Below are 21,687 nucleotides of genomic sequence, written 5' to 3'. Positions count from 1 at the left end.
CTGTATGAAGAAGAATGTGGAGGAGACGATGCTGCTCAATGTCATCGGTACCGATCTGATGAAGATGATGAAGAGAAGTTACAGGAGGTTCTCTTATCTCTGGAAACGTGGGATCGATGCGATATAGAATGACGGTGTCTTGATGCAGAGTGTCTAGTTAATGAAGAGTGTTGATGCATCTAAGGAGGACATCGATGCTTCAATGAAGAGTGACGATGTTTTGATGGGGAGAGTCGCTGTGATGTTGAGGATCGATGTATTTGTGTGCCAACTAAGGCAATCCGGATCTGTGATGACTGGCATAGAGAAGCTTCATAAAGGGACATCCGGCAATGTACCAACCTGCGTTTCCGCAGAAGACATGCTTACCTGTCGTGTCAAAAAAATTGGATCCATGGAATACGCTCTTCACAAAGCTGAATCAATTCCAGAGAAAAAGCACATCCTGGGGCAGCGGCTGGGTCTCACCAAGCCATTGGTGCTTTTTGGAAGGAATCTCCAGACTCTGTGCACAAGCGCTTGGCACCATCATCCAAAACAGGCATTTGGCGGGTTTTTAACCCAGATCCCGAACCCATGCCAGCTCCCCAACCCTCAAGGACCCGGAGGAAGCAAGGCTCAAAGCTCCCACCCCCTCCCACAGTGCGCAGCAGCACACTGATATTCTTGTGCTGGCCATCCGGCACAATCTAAACATATGGTCGACAGATTAGGGCTGAGGAGTCCATCCCTGCCTTTTTTTGAACCAAATCGAGAGGTTTTGAGACAGAATTTAAGCTTTAAAAAAATATATATATTGATAAAAATCCAAGATGGCCACCACCAGCGAATTTGTGCCCAAAACACAAAAATAAATTCCAAAACTAATGCAGCCTGCGCCCCTATACACTGAGAGCTGTTACTCAGGACACATCCAGCCTGCGCTTAAACCTCTGACATGGTCAAAAGGCAAGTTTGCTCCCAGGCAGATGGACCCAAGTCCCAACAGGGTGGCACACAGCAGGCTGGCTCCACAGATCCACCAGTTTCTCTGTGAAGCAACAGTCTGGCTCCACAGAACTGCAAGTGATCACACGGCACCAAAGCCACTGAAAACAAACTTGAAATTGCCAAAAATAAGAAAAAGCAGATCAGAAAGACTTCTGCATGGATCACTTGCAAAAATTGAAGCTGAAGGTGGCTCTGTCTCTCTCTGTGTAGTAGGATGTGAGAAAAGTGTGGGATTTCTGCAAACACTGGATCATAGCTATGAACTGGATACCTTGAGTACAGAATCCAGAAGGGACGTACCAGAAATAATGATTCTACTTGTATGCCAAAAAAAATACCTAAACTGGTTTAGCATAATATGAATTTATCTAGTTCATAAAACACCACTTGTACGAGTATATACCAGTTTACAAAAACAAATTGTAGTGCTTTCAGCAAAGTACTCTATTTTCTCGTAGCCCAAAACAGCTACAAGATATTACAAACAAAATACACACCATTTTCTTTCTGCCATTTATATTGTGAAATGGCAAACATGTTAAAATGGTAAGTTTATAAAGAATCTAGAAGAATTTCCATTGATACCTGATTTATATAAATCTGAAGCAATCCTAAACACAGACCATAAAAAAGTATGTTATATATATTGTTGACTACAAAATGCTGCAAAGTTTTATGGCCATTTAAACAAAGAAGCTATAACAGTTAAACGAGCTCAGGCAGTAGGTTTCTGTATCACAAGGTGCCAGCTGTAAAGAGTTATGGCTAATTGAATATGGAACTCCTGCTTAATCAGATAACTGCTCTATTTCCAAATGAAATTCCATTTCCATATGATCTGAAAATGACTTATTTTATTGGTAACCAGAGATGGGCAGTATAAACTGTAAATAACAGTAAGTGCCTGGCTTACCCATTCCAGGCATCGTGGCAGGAGATCCTGGACATCTTGGTAATATATTTGACTGCACTGCTGCTGAAACAGTTCTCTCAGGCGGACCACCTGGAGCTGATGTGTCCCTATGAGGAGTAGAAGTTCCTGCCAGCAGTCCTGGTGCTTGCGGAGATCCCTGGCTAGGATCTACAGAGGTGGATGAAGTTGGATTTCTTTGAGCTGCAGTCCGCTGACGAAGTTCTGGCAGAAAAACAAGTATACTGTACTGTTACTTTAATAGAATTAGAAATTTAGCATAGTACTGACACATTTTATAAACAGCTTTAATAAAACATGAAATTCAGGAAATAAACTACTACTTGACAGTTTGTGCATAATTCAGTCAAAATGAAGCCTTATATTTGGAGGCCCAACATATGAAGGAAAATACAGTCTTCATACAAATCTGCGTTAGTTCACATTCTCAAGAGACTTAAACCCACTGACCATCTAAAAGCTAAAACTATACCTCCCTGAGACATGGTTAAGATTATGCTAGCCTTTTTTTTTTGGGGGGGGGGGAGGTTAGTGAAGGCCCAATCAGAGAAACTCTATAAACTTTGGGCGCCTAACTTAATTGGCAAAAATCGTTAGTAGACTCAATAATTTGAAAAAATAAAAAATTGTGTGATAGGAGCCTATCTTTTATAGAATTGGATAGACGCCTATTGCATGGCGCTTATTGGCGCCCAACATCTAAGTGGACATTTTTATAGACGGAGTGTGACTTAGGTGCCACAAAGTGCCCTTAAAACATTTCAGGCACCTAAATTTTTACATAGGTGCCGCTAGCAATGATTCTGTAAATGGCGCCTAAGTGTGACTGACATGTGGCCAGCACCTTCGTTTTAGGCACCATTTACAGAATCGGCCCCAATGTGGCCAACACTCAAAACCCTCTTTCCCAAAATGACAGCAAAGGTCATAAGAATATAAGAACATAAGAATTGCCGCTGCTGGGTCGGACCAATGGTGCATTCTGCCCAGCAGTCCGTTCACACAGCGGCCCCAAGGTCAAGACCAGTGCTCCAAATGAGTCCAGTTTCACCAGTTTAGCAGGAACTTGTCCAACTTTGTCTTGAAACCCTAGAGGGTGTTTTCCCCTATAACAGACACTGGAAGAGTGTCCCAGCTTTCTACCACTCTCTGGGTGAAGAAGAAATTCCTTACGTTTGTACGGAATCTATCCCCTTTCAACATTGGAGAGTGTCCTCTCGTTCTCCCTACCTTGGAGAGGGTGAACAGTCTGTCTTTTTCTACTAAGTCTATTCCCTTCAGTATTTTGAATGTTTCGATCATGTCCCCTCAGTCTCCTCTTTTCAAGGGAGAAGAGGCCCAGTTTCTCTAATCTCTCACTGTACGGCAACTCCTCCAGCCCCTTAACCATTTTAGTCGCTCTTCTCTGGACCCTTTCGAGTAGTACCATATCCTTCTTCATGCACGGCGACCAGTGCTGGACGCAGTACTCCAGGTGAGAGCGCACCATGGCCCGGTACAGTGGCATGATAACCTTCTCTGATCTGTTTGTGATCCCCTTCTTGATCATTCCTAGCATTCTGTTCGCTCTTTTCGCCACCGCAGCGCATTGTGCAGATGACTTCATGGACTTGTCGATCAGAACTCCCAAGTCCCTTTCCTGGGAGGTCTCTCCAAGTATCGTCCCAGACAGCCTGTATTCGTGCATGAGATTTTTGTTACCGACATGCATCACTTTGCACTTATCCATATTAAACCTCTATTTGCCATGTCGATGCCCATTTCTTGAGCTTGATTATGTCTCATTGCAGATCCTCGCAATCCCCTGTGTCTTCACTACTCTGTATAACTTCATATCATCCGCAAATTTAATCGCCTCACTCGTCGTACTAATGTCCAGATCGTTTATAAAGATGTTGAAGAGCACAGGTCCAAGCACCGAGCCCTGTGGCACCCCACTGGTGACGCTCTTCCAGTCTGAGAATTGTTCATTTAGCCCACTCTCTGTTTCCTATGCTCCAGCCAGTTTTTAATCCATGTGAGTATTTCACCCTCGATTCCAACGCATGCAATTTTCCAAAGTAGTCGTTCATGTGGAACTTTGTCGAACACCTTCTGAAAATCCAGATATACAAAGTCGACCGGGTTGCCCTTGTCTATCCGCCTGTTTACTCCCTCGAAGAAGTGCAGCAAGTTCATCAGGCAAGATCTGCCTTTACTGAAACCATGCTGGCTGGTCCTCATCAGATCGTGTCCGTCAATGTGATCAATGACGCGGTCCTTTATCAGCACCTCTACCATCTTTCCCGGTACCGAGGTAAGACTTACCGGTCTGTAGTTTTCCGGACCTACCCTCGAACCTTTTTTTTTTTTTTTTAATTAAATCTTTATTCATTTTCAGAAATTTCAACAAGTGTACAATAATCATTCAGAAATACATTAATTAATCACTTGACATTCTTGTTTGTATTACTCCAAATAAATATTTATAAAAAAGACCCACCCCTCCCACCCATATACTAATACTTAACATATATCAATTATTATCAATCATAATCCCACCCCTCTTTATCTTATCCAATATTCAGGTGTTTAAGATGTCTGATCACTAGAATAAATAGTCAATGGCTCCCAAATCTTTTTAAACTTATTATAATTACCTTGCTGCATAGCAAATACCCTTTTCATTTTATAAATATGGCACACTGAGTTCCACCAAAAAGTATAATTTAGTTTAGTATGATCTTTCCAATTCCCTGTAATCTGCTGAATTTTTGAAGATCGGCGTAACGTTCTCTACTTTCCAGTCTAACAGAATCTTTCCCGATTTGATCGACAGATTGGCTATTAGCTGAAGCAGTTCAGCTATAGTCCCTTTCAGTTCCTTGATGACCTTCGGATGGATGCCATCCGGTCCTGGGTATTTATCGCTCTTAAGCCTATCAATCTGCATGCATACCTCTTCTAGACTGACCGTCAACCCTATCAGTTTACCGTCTTCATTTCCAGCATATAGCCTGATGGGTTCCGGTATGCTGTGTATATCCTCTTCGGTAAATACAGATGCAAAAAAATGTGTTCAGTTTGTCGGCGATTTCTTTGTCCTCCTTTAGCACTCCCTTTATTCCACAGTCATCCAACGGCCCCACCGCTTCCCTCGTGGGTCATTTCCCCTTAATATATCGAAAGAACGGCTTGAATGTTTTCGCCTCCTTGGCTATTTTTTCCTCAAAGTCTCTTTTGGCCCCTTTTAGCACCTGCATTGATATCCCAGTAGGGTCAAGAATCCCCCTTCTAGTCTTACCTCCCCCTCCCAAATCAAGATGCCCCCTACAGGAATAAAAACCCAAGTCTCCCTTCCTTCCCTGAAACAAATATCTCAAAGTAGCCCTTACTGCCACCAGCATAAGAAAAGTAGTACAATTTAGTGCATCAGAGTGAAGAGAAGGGTGTAGGCTCTGCTTTCTTCACTTAAGAGATGTTGGACAGCGAAAAGTGCACAAAAATAGGGGTTCAAAGTGTCTCACATCAGGCTTTCCACTAGGCTCCACCCCAGCTCATATTCCTATTTTTTAGTGGCATTCTGCCATCTAGGTGCATATTGATAATGTCACAATGATGTCAAGATTGTGCTTCAGACACGTCCACTTGCTCTGAAGAACACTTATTTTCTTAACCTTTTGGAAATAAGGTTTAGCATGCAATATATTTTTTTTTTTTTCACATGCTTTGCTTAAATAATGTATTTCATTAAATATCTTTTTTCTATTATCATCAAGTAGGAGTCCTCTTTACCCCAAAAATAGAAGTTTAGTATGCAATATATATATATATATATATATATATATATATATATATATATATATATATATATATATATATTGTGTGCTTTGCTTAAGTAATGCATTATTAAACATCAAAAAATAGAAGTCTTGTTCACCTATATGTGGACGCCTCAAGCACACCTAAGTGATGCCCAAGTCACGTCCACCTAAATCAGTGTATCACAAACTGTGTGCCTCCTGAGATTCCAAATGTGCCGTGGCTCACAGAAGAGGAAGAGAAGCACCGGCCAGCTGACTTGCCTCTTGCCACATATCTCCCTGGACTCCTGCTCTCCACACCCCTGGAACAGCAGTGGCAGCTCAGTGTGCTCTTAACTTGGCCTCTTTCGAAAGAGGAAGTCGCATCATTGTAATGGGCTGACCTAGCAAAGGCCCCGAGGCTGTTGATGAAAACTGCATCTAAATTAATCCTCGTGGCAGCTCTGTGGCCAAGTTAAAAGCACACTGAGCTGCCGCTAGACAGAAGAAGTACTGCTTGGCAGGGGAGGAGGGAAAGGGAAGGCAGAAGGGGTACTGCTGGACAGGGGGAAGAGGAGGATGAAGGGAGAAGGGGTACTGCTGTATATGGGGAGAGAAGAGGTGCTGTTGGACAGGGGGCAGAGAAAGGGAAGGGAGAAGAGGTGCTACTTAACCTGGCAGAAGGGGAGGGAAAGGAAAGATGCTACACACTGGAGGGGTGGGAGGGTGAGATGGTGGATGGGGAGAGAGCATATTAGCTGTGAGTGGGGTTGGGAGGAGGGAAGGAAGGAAAATTGTTACAGGAGGAGTAAGAGTGATGAGGGAGAAATGGACATGGGGTGGAGGAGAGGGAGAAATGGACATGGGGTGGAGGAGAGGGAGAAATGGGGAGAGAACATGTGTTAGGGAGTGGGAAGGAAGTATGTCACTTAAGGAAAGAGGCAAGGGGAGAGAAAGTGTGGAGGATGCAGAAAGGATTGGACTCATGGAGAGGGCAAGATGGATGGGAAGGATAGAAAGGAGAAATATCACACTCGGGGGGGAGGGGGGAGAGGGCAGAGAGTTGGACTCATGTAGGGAGGGGGGGAGAGAGAGAGAGATGTTGGTTAGGGGAGGGAAAGAAGACTGGAGGAGAAGAAGCAAAGAAATGAGAGAAAGAAATGTTGGACTGGGAGGGGGGCCAGAAAGGAGGAAGAGAGAAGAGATGGACTGCAGGGGGCAAAAAGGGAAAGAGAAATGTTATACTGGGGGGAGGGAGGGAGGAGAGATGACTAAAGAACATAAGAACATAAGAAATGGCTTTGCCGGATCAGACCCTAGGTCCATCCAGTCCGGTGACCCGCACCCACGGAGGCCAAGCCAGGTGTTCCCTGTTGAGAAACCTTGTTTACTCGTATCCCTCAATGTGATTTGCGAGAAGGTGTGCATCCAACTTGCCCTTGAATCCCGTAATGGTGGTCTCCATCACGACCTCCTCCAGGAGTGTGTTCCAAGCGTCCACCACTCGTTGTGCGAAGCAGAATTTCCTGATATTTGTCCTGGGCCTGGTGCCCCTCAGCTTCAATCCATGACTTCTTGTCCGAGTCACATTGGACAATGTGAATAACGATGTTTCTTGCTCTATTTTGTCGAATCCTTTTAATATTTTAAAAGTCTCTATCATGTCCCCTCGCAGTCTTCTCTTCTCGAGGGTGAACAATCCCAGTTTTCCGAGGCGTTCTTTGTAGCTCAAGTTCTTGATACCTTTAACTAGCTTCGTGGCTCGTCTTTGCACCCTCTCCAGCAGGGTTATATCCTTCTTTAGGTAGGGAGACCAGTGTTGGACACAGTATTCCAAGTGTGGTCTGACCATTGCTCTGTAAAGCGGCATTATGATGTCCTCCGATCTACTCGTGATCCCCTTCTTTATCATGCCCAACATCCTGTTTGCTTTCTTTGCTGCTGCTGCGCATTGTGCTGATGGCTTCAGGGTCCTGTCTATCAGTACCCCCAGGTCCCTTTCTTGTTCGCTCTTGCCCAATGTTACACCTAACATTTTATATTCATGTTCCTTGTTTTTTTACCCAGGTGCATCACTTTGCATTTGTCTATGTTGAACTTCATCTGCCATTTTTCTGCCCATTTCTCTAGCTGGTTCAAATCTCTCTGGAGTTCTTCTCTGTCCTTTTGTGACCCAACTGCCCTACATAGTTTTGTGTCGTCTGCAAACTTGACTAAATTACTTGTTTCTTCTTCCAGGTCGTTTATGAAGATATTGAACAAGATGGGCCCAAGGACCGAACCCTGGAGTACACCGCTCGTCACCTTTTCCCAGTCCGAGAACTTCCCATTAATGCCCACTCTTTGCAATCTGTTTTCCAGCCATTTGCCTATCCATCTTAGTATATCTCCTTCTATTCCATGGCTTTGTAGTTTCTTCAGAAGCCTTGCGTGTGGAACTTTGTCGAACGCTTTCTGGAAGTCCAAGTATATTATATCCACTGGTTCACCGTTATCGATTTGTTTGTTCACCTCCTCAAAAAATTGAAGTAAGTTTGTCAAACATGACTTCCCCTTCCTGAAGCTATGCTGACTAGCTCTCATCAGGTCGTGGTTTCCCAGGTGTTGCACTATGCTATCCTTTATTAGTGCTTCAACCATCTTCCCAGGAACCGATGTAAGACTCACAGGTCTATAGTTGCCCGGTTCTCCTCTCGATCCTTTTTTGAAGATTGGAGTGACATTCGCTATCTTCCAGTCATCTGGTATTCGCCCGGTTCTAATTGACAAGTTAGCTAGGGGTTGTAAAAGTTCTCCGATTTCTACCTTAAGCTCCTTTAGCACTCTCGGGTGAATTCCATCTGGTCCAGGGGATTTGTCACTTCTTAGTTTGTCGATCTGATAGTATATCATGTCCAAATCCACATTCACTGTGGTTAGGCTATCCTCAATTTCTCCTTTGAATGCTCTCCCTGTTTCTGGCATTGATGCAGTGTCCTCCTTAGTAAAGACAGACGCAAAGAATGAGTTTAGCCTATCCGCAATCTGTTTGTCTTCCTTGATGCACCCTTTTCTTCCTTGGTCGTCGAGAGGGCCCACTGCCTCCTTAGCTGTTTTTTTCCCTTTTATGTATCTAAAAAAGGGCTTGAAGTTTTTAGCTTCTTGCGCTATCTTTTCCTCATATGCTTTTTTAGCGTCTCTTACCACCTTGTGACACTTCTTCTGGTTGATCTTGTGACTGTTCCAGGCCTCCGTTGTGTGTTCGCGTTTCCATTTTTTACACGAGTTCCTCTTATCCCTTATTGCATCCTTCACCTCTTTAGTTAGCCAAGCTGGTTCTCCTTTGTTTTTATTTTTCCTTCCTTTGGATATCTGCGGAATGTAGAGATTCTGCGCTTCGGTGATGGTATTTTTTAGTAGGGACCATGCTTGATCGACTGTTCTGATTTTGGCTGCCTTTTTCTTGAGCCGTTTTTTAACCATGACTCTCATGCTGTCATATTTGCCTTTTCTGAAGTTAAAGGTTGTGGTTTGAGTCTTGGTACGTTTCTCCTTCCCGATGCCAATTTTAAAATTGATCATGCTGTGATCGCTCGTACCCAACGGGACTGTGACCTCTACATTTGTTGTCCTTCCAGTTATGCCATTTAGGACCAAGTCCAAGGTGGCGGTCCCTCTTGTCGGTTCTCCCACCATTTGTTCTAGGAAGCAGTCCCCTATCATTTCCAGGAACTTGGATTCCCTGCAGCAGCTTGAGGTTCCCAGGTTCCAGTTTATCCCGGGAAAGTTGAAGTCTCCCATGATCGTTACATTACCTGCTCTACATCCATGGTTGATTTCCTCTATCATTTCTAGATATCAGACCAGGAAATAGAAAAGAGTCCATTAGTGCTATAGAAATAGCAGTAGTAGTAGTAGTAGTAGTAGTAGTAGTAGTAGTAGAGGAAGAGAGAGATGCCAGACTGGGAAGGGGGAAAAGGAAGGAGAGAGATGTTGGACTATGGGGGGAAGGGGAGGAAGGAGAGAAATGCGAGACCATAGAAATAGGGTGGGAAAGAGAGATGTAGGAAGGTAAGGTAAGACATGGAAAAATAGATTTTGAGAAGAAAGCAAACAAATTGAAGGTTAGCTTAATGCCAAAGATGGATGCAAGGCAGAAAGTGAAGATGGAGAGAAAAACAGTCAATGGATAAGAAGGCACTGGAAAGATAGTTAAAAGCACAGACAAATAAAGTCACCAGACAATAAAGGTAGAGAAAATGATTTTATTTTCAAATGAAATGTATCAGTTTTGAGAATTTCTCTCTGTGTATATATGAAAAATGAATGGAAAAAATTGCATTACAATTAGTAAAGAGGACGGGATCTGGGGAAGAGCTTGGGTGGGTCTTGGGTGGAGATTGGGAGGTCTGTGGTTGGGGGTACTCAGTTGATATTTGTTAGACTTCCCTGCTTGCATGCCCTACTGGCATTTCAGGGCCTGTCTGGAGGGCCTCTGCGCATGTGTGGATGTCAAGAATGCTCATGATGTCATCACAGCTACGTCCGTGCACTTCTGGGTTCCTCGAGCTGTGGCCACTATCTTTACTGTGCCCTGGCTCGAGAAAGTTTGAGAGACACTGATCTAAATGAAGCCTATCTCGTTCCCAACTCATGCTCAAAAGTAGACCTAATTTTGCAAGCAGTCCTTGAGGAACATAGAGGCTAAAAGAGGAATTGGACATGTGTTGAAGGTACATGTTTGATATTTATCCAGAGCAGTGGTGTCAAACTCAGGCCTGTAGGCCACATTTGGCGTGCAGGGTAATTAAAATTAGCCCGTCAGATCCCTAGCAAACATTCTTGACCTGCAGTCCCTTAACATCCTAATACACTCCCTTATCATATCCAAGCTTGATTACTGTAATTCATTGAACAAAGGGATCATATGAACATAAGAATTGCCACTGCTGGGTCAGCTGCAGCGGCCCTTAGGTCAAAGACCAGTGCCCTGAGTCTAGCCCTACCTGCGTATGTTCTGATTCAGCAGGAACTTGTCTAGCTTTGTCTTGAATCTCTGGAGGGTGTTTTCCTTTATAACAGCCTCCGGAAGAGTGTTCCAGTTTTCTACCACTCTCTGGGTGAGGAACTTCCTTATGTTTGTACGAAATCTATCCCCTTTTAAATTTAGAGAGTGCCCTCTCTACCTTGGAGAGGGTGAACAACCTGTCTTTATCTACTAAGTCTATTCCCTTCATTATCTTGAATGTTTCGATCATGTCCCCTCTCAGTCTCCTCTTTTCAAGGGAGAAGAGGCCCAGTTTCTCTAATCTCTCACTGTATGGCAACTCCTCCAGCCACTTAACCATTTTAGTCGCTCTTCTCTGGACCCTTTTGATTAGTACTGTGACCTTCATGTACAGCGACCAGTTCTGGACGCAGTATTCCAGGTGGGGGCATACCATGGCCCGGTACAACAGTATGATAACCTTCTCCAATCTGTTCGTGATCCCCTTCAAAAAGGCATCTGACATCTTCAATTAATACAAAACACTGCCATAAAAATTATTATGAACAAAAAGAAATTTGATCACGTTACCCCCCTGTTAAAGAGTACGCACTGGTTACCAATTCCACATCGAATCACATATAAAATTGCTTTACTTTCCTTTAAAACCCAATACACTAAAGCACCTGCTTCCATTCATAAGCTTCTCATTCCTCATGATCCTTCGAGAACCTTCTTCACGTTCCATCTTTAAAAAACATCAGTACCCGCAGGGCTTCTTCATTTGCAACCACAGCCCCTATAATCTGGAACTCATTACCTACACACATTAGGGCTGAGCAAAATTTAGACAAATTCAAGGGAAACCTTAAATGCTTCCTCTTTAAAGATGCATATGAATGCTAAACCATCTCAGGGTCTGTCTTAGCTGATATCAACATTAATCCCTTTCAACCCTAATATGAATTCTCTCACTGCCCTCTTGTCCTTAACCTTATTTGAAGGGATGCAATTCTGATAAAAGGCAAGCTCAGCACACTGACCCTTGTGAAAGAATTATGAATCATTCCTCATTCCCTCTCCCCTCTTGCCACATAGCCATTCTAAAGCAAGGAAAAATGTTAGCACCTTGTGACAGAATGCTGAGGCATTCACCCCTCCCCTCTTGTCACAAGACCCCTGTCACACATTTACCCTTATCTTATTTAAGTATTCCTTATATGGGCAGCAGACAGACTTTGCCTACGTGCAAATGCAGGCCTCTGTCACATGCTGAGCTTAAGGAGAATGCATTATAACCTCTGGAATGTCACATGCTATAGTAAGCCTTTAGACATATTAAATGTGTACACAAGGGAATTGTAACCGTTATAATGTATTCAGATGTCACGTGAGATAGTAGCTTTGAGAATCACATTAAATATGTAAACAAAGGAGTTACCTTGGTATAATCCGCACTGTAAATGCATGATGAAACTTACCTTGCAAAGCATTAGCTAAGTAATTAAGGGAGTTAAGATACTCAATAAAAGGGTTATAAGGCTCCCATTTAGGGTCGCCTCATCCCAATCTGAGTCCTGTGTGAAGCCTCATTTCTACACTTATTTGTACTTTTCTTTTTAAATTGTATTTCCTCCACTTTCCTATTGATTTTATGTATGTTATGTCTGGTCATTAACAAGTATGTTAATTATTCCCCATTTTTAATTGTTAAATGCTTAGAATTTATGATTAGCGTTTCATCAAAATTTTAATAAACTTGAAACTTGAACTTTTATAATGCAGTTTGGCTGAAGTGACACTCTTCTGGACAAAGATTCCAGACAGGAGTGCATAAACTGAGGAGCAAGTAGCCGCTTTACAGATATCCCCATGAAATCGGGATGGAAGAATGCAACTAAAATCACAATAGCTGAGATCTTACATGCTATCAGAGATTCCATAAGTTGTAGTACATGGAAAAATGGAAAAAGAAAAAGACTGCAAGTTATGTGGAAATAGATCTCTAGGGATAAGCTGACTTAACCTGTGAGGAACAAAGAGGATGAACAGGTTCTGCATGACTGAGCTCCTTGTAAGAGAAAGTAAAGGTTCTTTTGCAGTCCAAGGTAGGAAGAACCACTCCTCCAGGGTGAGAATGAAGCTTTAGAGAGAAAGGTAGGAAGAACCACTCCTCCAGGGTGAGAATGAGGCTTTAGAGAGAAAGGTAGAAGCACAACGATGAAATATATATTACATTTCGTGAGCACTGTTGTCCAGAATAAAGGAGGGGTACAGAAAAAGTATATTATCCTGGTGAAAAAGCTGTACAGAATGGGTTTCACCCACTCTGGAAGCCTAGTCCCTCTGCATGCAGAAGTGATGGAGATGACAAAGACCACTGTCCAAGAGAGAAATTTAAGATGTACAGAGAACAGTAGTTCAAATGAAGGGTCCTACCGTTTGGTGAGAACAAGTTGAAGATCCCAAACCACTGGACCCAGAGGAGGTCGGACAAGACCTTTTACAAAGCTGGAAACCAGAGGATGAGCAGGTTGTCAACCTGAACATGGAAATACTCACAACCCTAGGGTGAACTCTGACTGAAGTGAGGCAAGGAACTGAGCGGGAGAGGGTAGGAAAAAACTCCCAGATGAACTTGGATAAAGACTTAATAAGGTAAGATAAAGAGCCTAGAACAGAGAAAGTCATCTCTGTCACTTCTTACAGCAGTGCTGTATAGAAAATTGTTTGGACGTAACTAAAAGTCTGGTAGGATGAGCAATGAGCAGCGTCTGCCGATGCCACCCCGAAAGGCACCAAGATATAAAACAGACCTTCGACTCTTGAGAGAAAGATCTTTGTCAAGGCTAGAATTCAGATTAGGCAGTATAACAAATTTTAAATAAACTTGGAAAATTGGAAGAGCCATGGCTGTCTGGGCCACCCAGGGACCACAAGAAGCATGGAGGCCGATTCTTGCTGAAGCTGAATTGATTAAGAGAGGAATTGAAGAAAACGCCCAGAGGGAATGGTCCGATCCATCCAGGAGAGAGGCTGCCATTGCTAGACTATGAGGAGAATATTGTCTAGAAAAATTGGCAATTAGTGATTGAAGGACCGAAAAAAGGGTAAATGTTGAGAAATTTTATAGATCCAAAAGCATTCATTCTCTTAATAAAGTGGCAGAGAACTAAACTCTCCTGCTGAGGTATAGAGTATATTGCAACTTGAGCGGCTCAGCATACAAGGAGAAGTGGAGATGAAGTGTGCTCGAGCACCGAAATTGTGTGTTAAAAACAAAATTGCTCGAGCACCGAAATTATGTGTTAAAAACAAAAAATAAAAGAAATGTAAGAGGCCTGTATGGAAATCCCAGTAGGAACAAATCTGGAATGTGCAAACTGATTTCAGGATGCATAAACGTCTAATTATAGGCTATATAGAAGAAACCATCAGTTCAGAGGCTATTGAAATAATCTGGAGCAAAAGAAAAAAATATATTCTATAAAGAATGTAGTGGCCTGCTCCTCCCCTATAGCCACTCCCAAACCTCTGAGCCTTTTAGAATCAAAATGAGATGGAATGAAAAGTTTTGTGGAGAATGTTCATGAAAGAATAGGTGTAGGGAAAAATAGTTAAAGTAAGTGGGTCCCTTCTGGAAGGTACTGTATAAAAACATTGATGGTACAGTGGAAGACATGTTTTTAAGAAAAATTTGTTTGATTCTGCTTCGGAAATAAAGCAGTACAAGGTTCTCCTATGCAGGGGATCTAATTTACAAGCTCTACACCCCCGTTAGATCCCGTCATGTGCTTATATTAATGTATCCAAGCAGCAGGAAAAAGAACCACCTTACAGGCATGGTGGAATCCAGAAGTATTCTGATTGACGCACACTAATTTGTGTTATTCTTGCTGAAAAACATTTGGAGGAATCCAACTTTACAGACTCTACACCCATTTTAAGATTCCTCTCTTAGTGGAATGGAGTCCAGGTAATAGGAAAATACCACCTTACAAGCTCTACACCCATGGTGAATGTCCTACTAATGCGAGTTTGTGCAGCAAAGTTCATAGGAAATATGAAATATAAATACTGCTGGAAATCAAGAAACTTGAGATGCAGCCCGAGTCACGACCAACTGAAGTTTTTTGTTTGTTTTTTTGGAGGGATGAAGGGTGAGGTTAAGCAGTTATGGGCATAAATGAAAAAAGAAACCTTCCATAAGGACTGTGAAAGTCATAGGTCAGTTGATATGACACCCCAACATTGATGGTACAGTGAAGGCAAGCTCCAACTGATCTAGAAGAATTGGGCAGAGTTATGAACAAGTTCCATTGAGTCAGTTCAAGGCCTCTAGCACATCTGCTGTTATTTCAGTGGCTGCCCAGAAACAGAAGGTGAAAAAGGAGAATGTATCCAATGTGAAGGAGGTTGTTTGGTAGATCTCTTTAAGAAAAAGACTTAGACTTAGTTTTATTTAAAGTATTCCAAGTTTGCTCATGTTGAGCTAATTTTTGTGCAGCAAACTTGATGGGCTCTTCAAAAAGCTCCTTCCCTAGGCATGGAATATTGGCCAATCTATTTTGAAGATTGAGGTCTATATTAGAAAGTCTGAGCCAAGCTAGGCATCTCATAACTACTGACATAGTAAACGCTCTGGAAGACAGTTGAAAAACATTAGAAAGTGATCTTGGAAGATACTTCACAATCTGTGACAGAGTATGAATAGTCTGCTGAAATTCCAGAAGATGCTCTAAAGAAATGTATTGCTCAAAACTGGTCAACCATCGTACATGTTGAAGATACAAAGACATATAGAAAGTGCAATTAAGAATTCTGTTCAACAGCATTGAGTTCTGATAAAGGTGACGTCCAAACTTGACCATAGAATGGCCTTCGTGTCCCAGAGGCAATGAGGCATGAACTCTGGTAGGAAAATATTTTTTGAGGGTCAATTCCATCAATAATGAAGGATGTGGAAGTTATGGACTACCAAATCTGGGAGTAAAGCAAATTCATCTTCCCCGGAGCAGCCTTAACAGGTAAAGGCATCTCCCAATTTTTTAAAAAGGATCTGTTTAAACATTTCATGTAATGGCAATTTAAAGAGATATTTGGAAGCCCATGAAAGTTCAATATATTTTGAAATTCAGCGTTCACTGAAACAGACAAATCTTTGCATAACTGGTTAATGTAAGGAGCAAAGGAAACTTCTTCAGGAGAGGATCTTCTTCGGGGAAGTACTGCACCAAAGGACTCGTGCTCAGAAAAGTTTTCAAGTTTATTAGGTTTTTAGATACCGCCTATCAAGGTTATCTAAGCGGTTTTTACAATCAGGTACTCAAACATTTTCCCTATCTGTCCCGGTGGGCTCACAATCTATCTAACGTACCTGGGAAAAACCACACTCCGGGTTGGACTTCAAATCAGAGAAAACTACTGAGAAAAAAAAAAAGAAGCCCTGCGACATTTTTGGTACCGATCCGATGAAGAGGAAGAAGATGATCGACGAACTTTCTGATGCCTCTTTAAAAAAGGATGTCAACAGAAGAAAGAACTCTGATGTCTTACGGTGAGAAGAAGTAGAACTTCCATGCAAAGAACCATGCATGGAAGAACGGTGTGGAGAGATACGACGCCTCATAGAAAATTCCTGAGCAGTATTTCGATGCGCCAATGAATCGGTGGTATTGGTACCTTGATACCTCTCAGTAGTATGTTCAAGTTGGGCCGGTACCAAGGGAGTTGATTTTAAGATATGCAAGCAGTACAACCTAAAAACAGTAACAATCTCCCTGTGAAGAACTCATCGAGCTTCTCCCAGAAAGAGTACACCAGTACTGATAGCTCAACTGCTGGTACCGTCGGTGCAGCAGGTTGTGTCGGCATGGGTGCCTTGGCAGAGGATACACCCCATATAGGAGAAACCTGTACATCAGCAGAACGATGGCAACATCTTTTGGCCTGCATCAAGAGAACATATGCCTTCAATGCCTGCGACTCCTGCAAGCGGCATGCACCAGTACCGAAGGCTCACCAGTCAGTATTATCGGACATGGTGACCTGGACGACTAAGAGGAGACAACCTGCAGATCCTTAGATCGATGGCATCAATGTGTGGTCTGCATCAAGAGATTCGATGCTGTAGAGACCTGTGATGCTTGCCGGGAAGAGGATGTCTCGGTATCTGGCTTCCCCGATGCTAGATTTCCCAATGTTGATATCAATGTAGTTTTCAATGATGACGGCTCCAAAGCTTTTCCGATGTCCATAGCGGAGCCGAACAGCTTCTCCTGTTAAATTTGATGGGCTTTAATGGAGTGCTTCTTCAAAGTGGAACACTTAACACAAGATTCAATTCGGTGATCAGGGCCCAAACACTAAAGATACCAATTATGGGGGTTGGTTATCGAAATAGGCCGCTGGTACCTATAGCACTTTTTAAATCCCGTTGTAGGTTTCGACATAGGAAAAATCTCGTCAGCAAGATTAAAATCAATGGTGAATGAAAATCCCACCAAGGGAAATAACCTCAAGGCCAAAGCCTAAGGTTCTAGAAAAAGAAAATAAACTTTTATTCTCTCTTTTTTTTTTTAAGAAAAAACAACAAAAGCAACAAAAAACGTAGACTAGATAAAGTATAACACCAAAACTAGAAAAACAATGTAAAAGAAACGCAAAGCAGGAAGACAACACCGACTGAATGGAGTTCAATCAAAAGGGGCTTCTTTGTTCCGTGGAAAATGAAGAACTGAGGTACCGCATGCTGGCGTTGGGCGGAAAGGCACTTGCGCATGTGTGGTGCAGGCAGTCGCAAAGTCTCTTAAAACTTTATTTATTAGTTTTCTATCCCATCCTCCTCAAAGAGCTCAGAACGGGTTACAGGCTAACATACATAATATACTGCAAGGGTGCCTTCACTTATTTGGCTTGTGAGCTACTTTTAAAATGACCAAGTCAAAATGATCTACCAACAATAAAATTTTAAAAAACACAAAGCACACTGTAAGCAGAGAAAATGTTAAGTATCATTTGTATTTGGGGGTTTTTAATCAGAGATCAAGGCAGATGACTTTAAAATATACAATGTCACCTTAGTAACAACTATACAAAAATAGACAAATATACTCCCTCCCCTTTTACTAAACCGCGATAGTGGTTTTTAGTGCAGGAAACTGCTCTGAATGCCCTGCGCTGCTTTCAATGCTCATAAGCTCTCTGCGCTAAAAAACGCTATTGCGGTTCAGTAAAGGGAGCCATAGTGCAAAATATAGACAGCAGATATAAATTCTCAAAACGGACGCATTTTGATCACTAAATTGAAAAAATAATTTTACCTACCTTTTTGTCTGGTGATTTCATGAGTCTCTGGTTGCACTTCCTTCTTCTGTAAAGCCAATATTTCTTTATTTCTGCCTTTCTCTCTCCCCCTGCCCCCCTTTCTTTCTCTCTCCCCCTGCCACCCCCAAGCCATCATGCCGATTTCTCCACTTCTCTGATTCTTTCCCTACCCCCAAGCCACCAACGTGATTTCTCCCTGCTGCTTCCCCGAGCCAGGCCTTACAAGCGCCGGGCCCACAAAACTTCACTTCTGATGTCAATTCTAACATCGGGGAGGAAGTTCCAGGCCAGCCAGGCAACGATTGGCTGGCCCAGAACTTCTTCAAAATCAGAGTTGACGTCGGAGGTAAAGTTTTGTAAGTCCAGCGCTTGTACGCGTCAGGCCTGGTTTGGGGAAGCAGCAAGGCGAAAAAGATCGCAAAGGCAATGCGATCAACTCACGTTGTCTTTGTGATCTACTGGTCGATCCCGATCGACCATTTGGGCACCCCTGATATACTGTATAGTATATACTGTATAGGTTACAATGTACCATAGTTCCAGTACAAGTTTTTATCCTAAAGACTGGAAACCATGGACCGAGACCATGGAAGCTGCCAGTCTGATGCTGTAATATAAAATCTAACCAGAGGTCCTGCTCTATGAATTGCTGTTTTGTTTGTTTTTTTTGTGGTTGTTATTTTTTTTTTTGGGGGGGGGGGGCACAAATTTCATAGCACTCTCAGATTTCTAATTTTAACCAATTAATTGGGGAGAATTTTATTCTTGAAATTGAAAGTTTGCGGTGGCGGGGCATTTGCAATTGCCAACAACCTTTCTTAACTAACTATGAAGTAGGAGCTGGCAGTGAGCAAATGATGTGAGCAATATGTGAGCAATATGTGAACTGGAAAAAAATTTTAGGAAGGGAAATATTTTTTTTTTTGTTTGTTTAGGCTATTATTCTTCTCCAATACCCACTGCAGTGCTTCTCAATACAGTCTTCAGGCCACACACAGCCAGCTGGCTTTTCAGAACATTCACAATGAATATGCATGAGATAGATTTGCATGAATGGCCTTCATGGCACACAATCTCTCATGCATACTCATTGTGGATATCCTGAAAACCCAACATCATACATTTACTCCAGATTGCAAATAGTTTATGGTAGTTAGTAGCTGGGGCCAGTTGGATCAGTGCTGTGAGATGTCACTATAGGCACTCTCTCAGCTGCTTAAAGCATCTATCTGCTAGTGGCTAGAACTCTGAGAAAGTACAGCTCACCATAGGAAGCGGAATGCTGTTTTGTTTGTGGGGGCAAAAGGCTCTGCCCTAGCCAGCAGAATCCTGGCGTAGTAAGGGGGGGGGGTCCACCTGGACGCTGGCACCCATCCTCCTCTCTGCTCCCCCACTACCACCACTATCCACACGTCCCTCCCTCACTTTTCATGCTGTCCATGGATGATGTCACCCATATGTGAGAATATGCTGCCTGCTTGTCCTACGATAAACAGATCATCTCCAAATTCAAACTGAATTTTATTTTTGTACACGGAAACTTAGGCACATTAAGTTGGGTATTTACAAGGTACGCTGCCAAGCAGCACATGGTAAGTGCTAAGCGGCCCATAGGAATAGAATAAACAGGTCAATAGTCGATCTGACATCGACACATCGGACTACAGTATCAAACAAGGATACTGAACCAGGAAAAGGCGGTAGAGGACCCGAGACTGAGTAGACATTTTTTGAAAAAAAAACCCATAGATGCAATGCAGGGGCCCAAGGAACTAATAAAGCTAAAGAGCGAGAAAAGGAGGAAACAGCCGGAGCCAGAGGGACATCCAGAAATGGGGATGCAGGATGAGATAGGTACACCACAGGAGGGGGATGAGGATGAAACAAACACACCACAGGAGGAGGATGAACGGTACGAGGCTCGAGGACTGGCAGCCCATGAAGGGGTCGGCAGGAGCACCAAACCACGAGGAAAACCAACAGAGAAGGTAAACAGCCGGGACTTAATTTGTCTATACACAAATGCTAGGAGCCTAAGAACCAAAATGGGAGAGCTAGAATTTATAGCCAGTAAGGAGGACCTAGACATAATTGGAGTCACAGAAACATGGTGGTCCGAAGACAACAAATGGGATGTTGTCCTACCAGGGTACAAACTCTATAGGAGGCACAGGACACACAAGAAGGGTGGAGGAATAGCGCTATATATAAAGGACTCCATCCCTTCAACCAGGATGGAAACAACAGTAAGGGCGGACAGCTTGGAGTCACTATGGGTTAAGCTGACAGGAGGAAATGGAGCAGACATAAAATTGGGACAACCAGGACAACCAGAAGCAAACAACCAGGACCTGGAGGCTGAACTGAGGCAGGTATGCAAAAGCGGAAGTGTGGTGGTGATGGGGGAATTCAATTACCCTGGAATAGACTGGAACATTGGACACTCAAATTGCACGAGAGAAACAAAATTCCTGGAGGCGGTGAGGGACTGTTTCATGGAACAGCTGGTCACGGAACCAACACGAGGAGATGCCACTCTTGACCTAATCCTCAACGGGCTAGGGGGACCCACAAAGGAGGTGGTAGTACTAGCGCTACTAGGAAACAGCGATCACAACATGATCCAGTGCAAGCTAAAAATAGGAACACATGGATGGGATGCAAACATACCGGGATATAATCTTTTTAGGAAGGACAGAGATGGTCATAAAGGTGGAGGAGCAGCTCTCTATGTAAAGATCAATATCCAAGCGACCGAAATGCAAGGGACCTGGAGAGAGGAAGAAGCGATATGGATTGCTCTGAAAAGAGAAGATGGAACTTCTATCTACGTGGGTGTAGTCTACAGACCTCTGACTCAATCGCAGCAAATTGATAAGGATCTGATTGTGGATATCCAAAAGTTTGGAAGGAAAGAGGAGGTTCTGCTGTTGGGAGATTTCAACCTGCCGGATGCGGACTGGAATGTTCCGTCTGCGGAATCGGAAAGAAGTAGGGAGATTGTGGATGCCTTTCAAGAGGCTCTGCTCAGACAAATGGTGACGGAACCCACAAGGGAAAAAGCGATATTGGATCTGGTCCTCACAAATGGAGAGAGTATCTCTAATGTTCGAGTGGGTGCTCACCTGGGAAGTAGCGATCATCAAACGGTTTGGTTTGATATAATGGCTAAAGTGGAGAGCGGCCGCACGATACTTAAAGTCCTAGATTTCAAACGTACGGACTTTAATGCAAAGGGAAAGTACCTGAAGAAAGAGCTGTTAGGATGGGAGGACATAAGAGAAGTGGAAAGACAGTGGTCTAAGCTGAAAGGAGCGATAAAAATGGCTATGGACCTTTATATGAAGAAAATCAATAATAACAAGAGAAAAAGGAAGCCGATATGGTTCTCCAACCTAGTGGCTGAGAAAATAAAGGCGAAAGAGTTGGCGTTCATGAAATATAAAAAAACCCAAGAAGAGGAGAGCAGAAAGGACTACAGGGTGAAACTGAAAGAAGCCAAGAGAGAGATACGTTTGGCGAAGGCACAGGCGGAAGAACAAATGGCTAAAAATATAAAAAAGGGAGATAAAAATTTTTTCAGATATATTAGTGAAAGGAGGAAGATAAAAAATGGAATTGCTAGGCTAAAAGATGCTGGGAACAAATATGTGGAGAGTGATGAGGAGAAAGCAAATGTGCTAAACAAATAC

At 42.9% G+C, this 21,687-nt stretch overlaps 1 protein-coding gene across 3 annotated transcripts in view; it reads right to left on the bottom strand.

The window, feature by feature from the left end:
- Window positions 1-21,687, bottom strand: part of LNPK (lunapark, ER junction formation factor) — a 192,374-nt gene that overhangs the window by 64,538 nt on the left and 106,149 nt on the right. For all 3 annotated transcript variants that reach the window (XM_033946157.1, XM_033946158.1, XM_033946159.1), the window contains one exon: window positions 1,904-2,125. In XM_033946157.1, the coding sequence (XP_033802048.1) occupies window positions 1,904-2,125 (222 nt within the window). The remainder of the gene's footprint in view (window positions 1-1,903; window positions 2,126-21,687) is intronic.

Source organism: Geotrypetes seraphini, chromosome 5 (assembly GCF_902459505.1).
Source record: "Geotrypetes seraphini chromosome 5, aGeoSer1.1, whole genome shotgun sequence".
Classification (NCBI taxonomy): Eukaryota; Metazoa; Chordata; class Amphibia; order Gymnophiona; family Dermophiidae; genus Geotrypetes; species Geotrypetes seraphini.
Note: the sequence above shows the minus strand (reverse complement) of the source record. Positions and strands in the feature narration are given on the sequence as shown.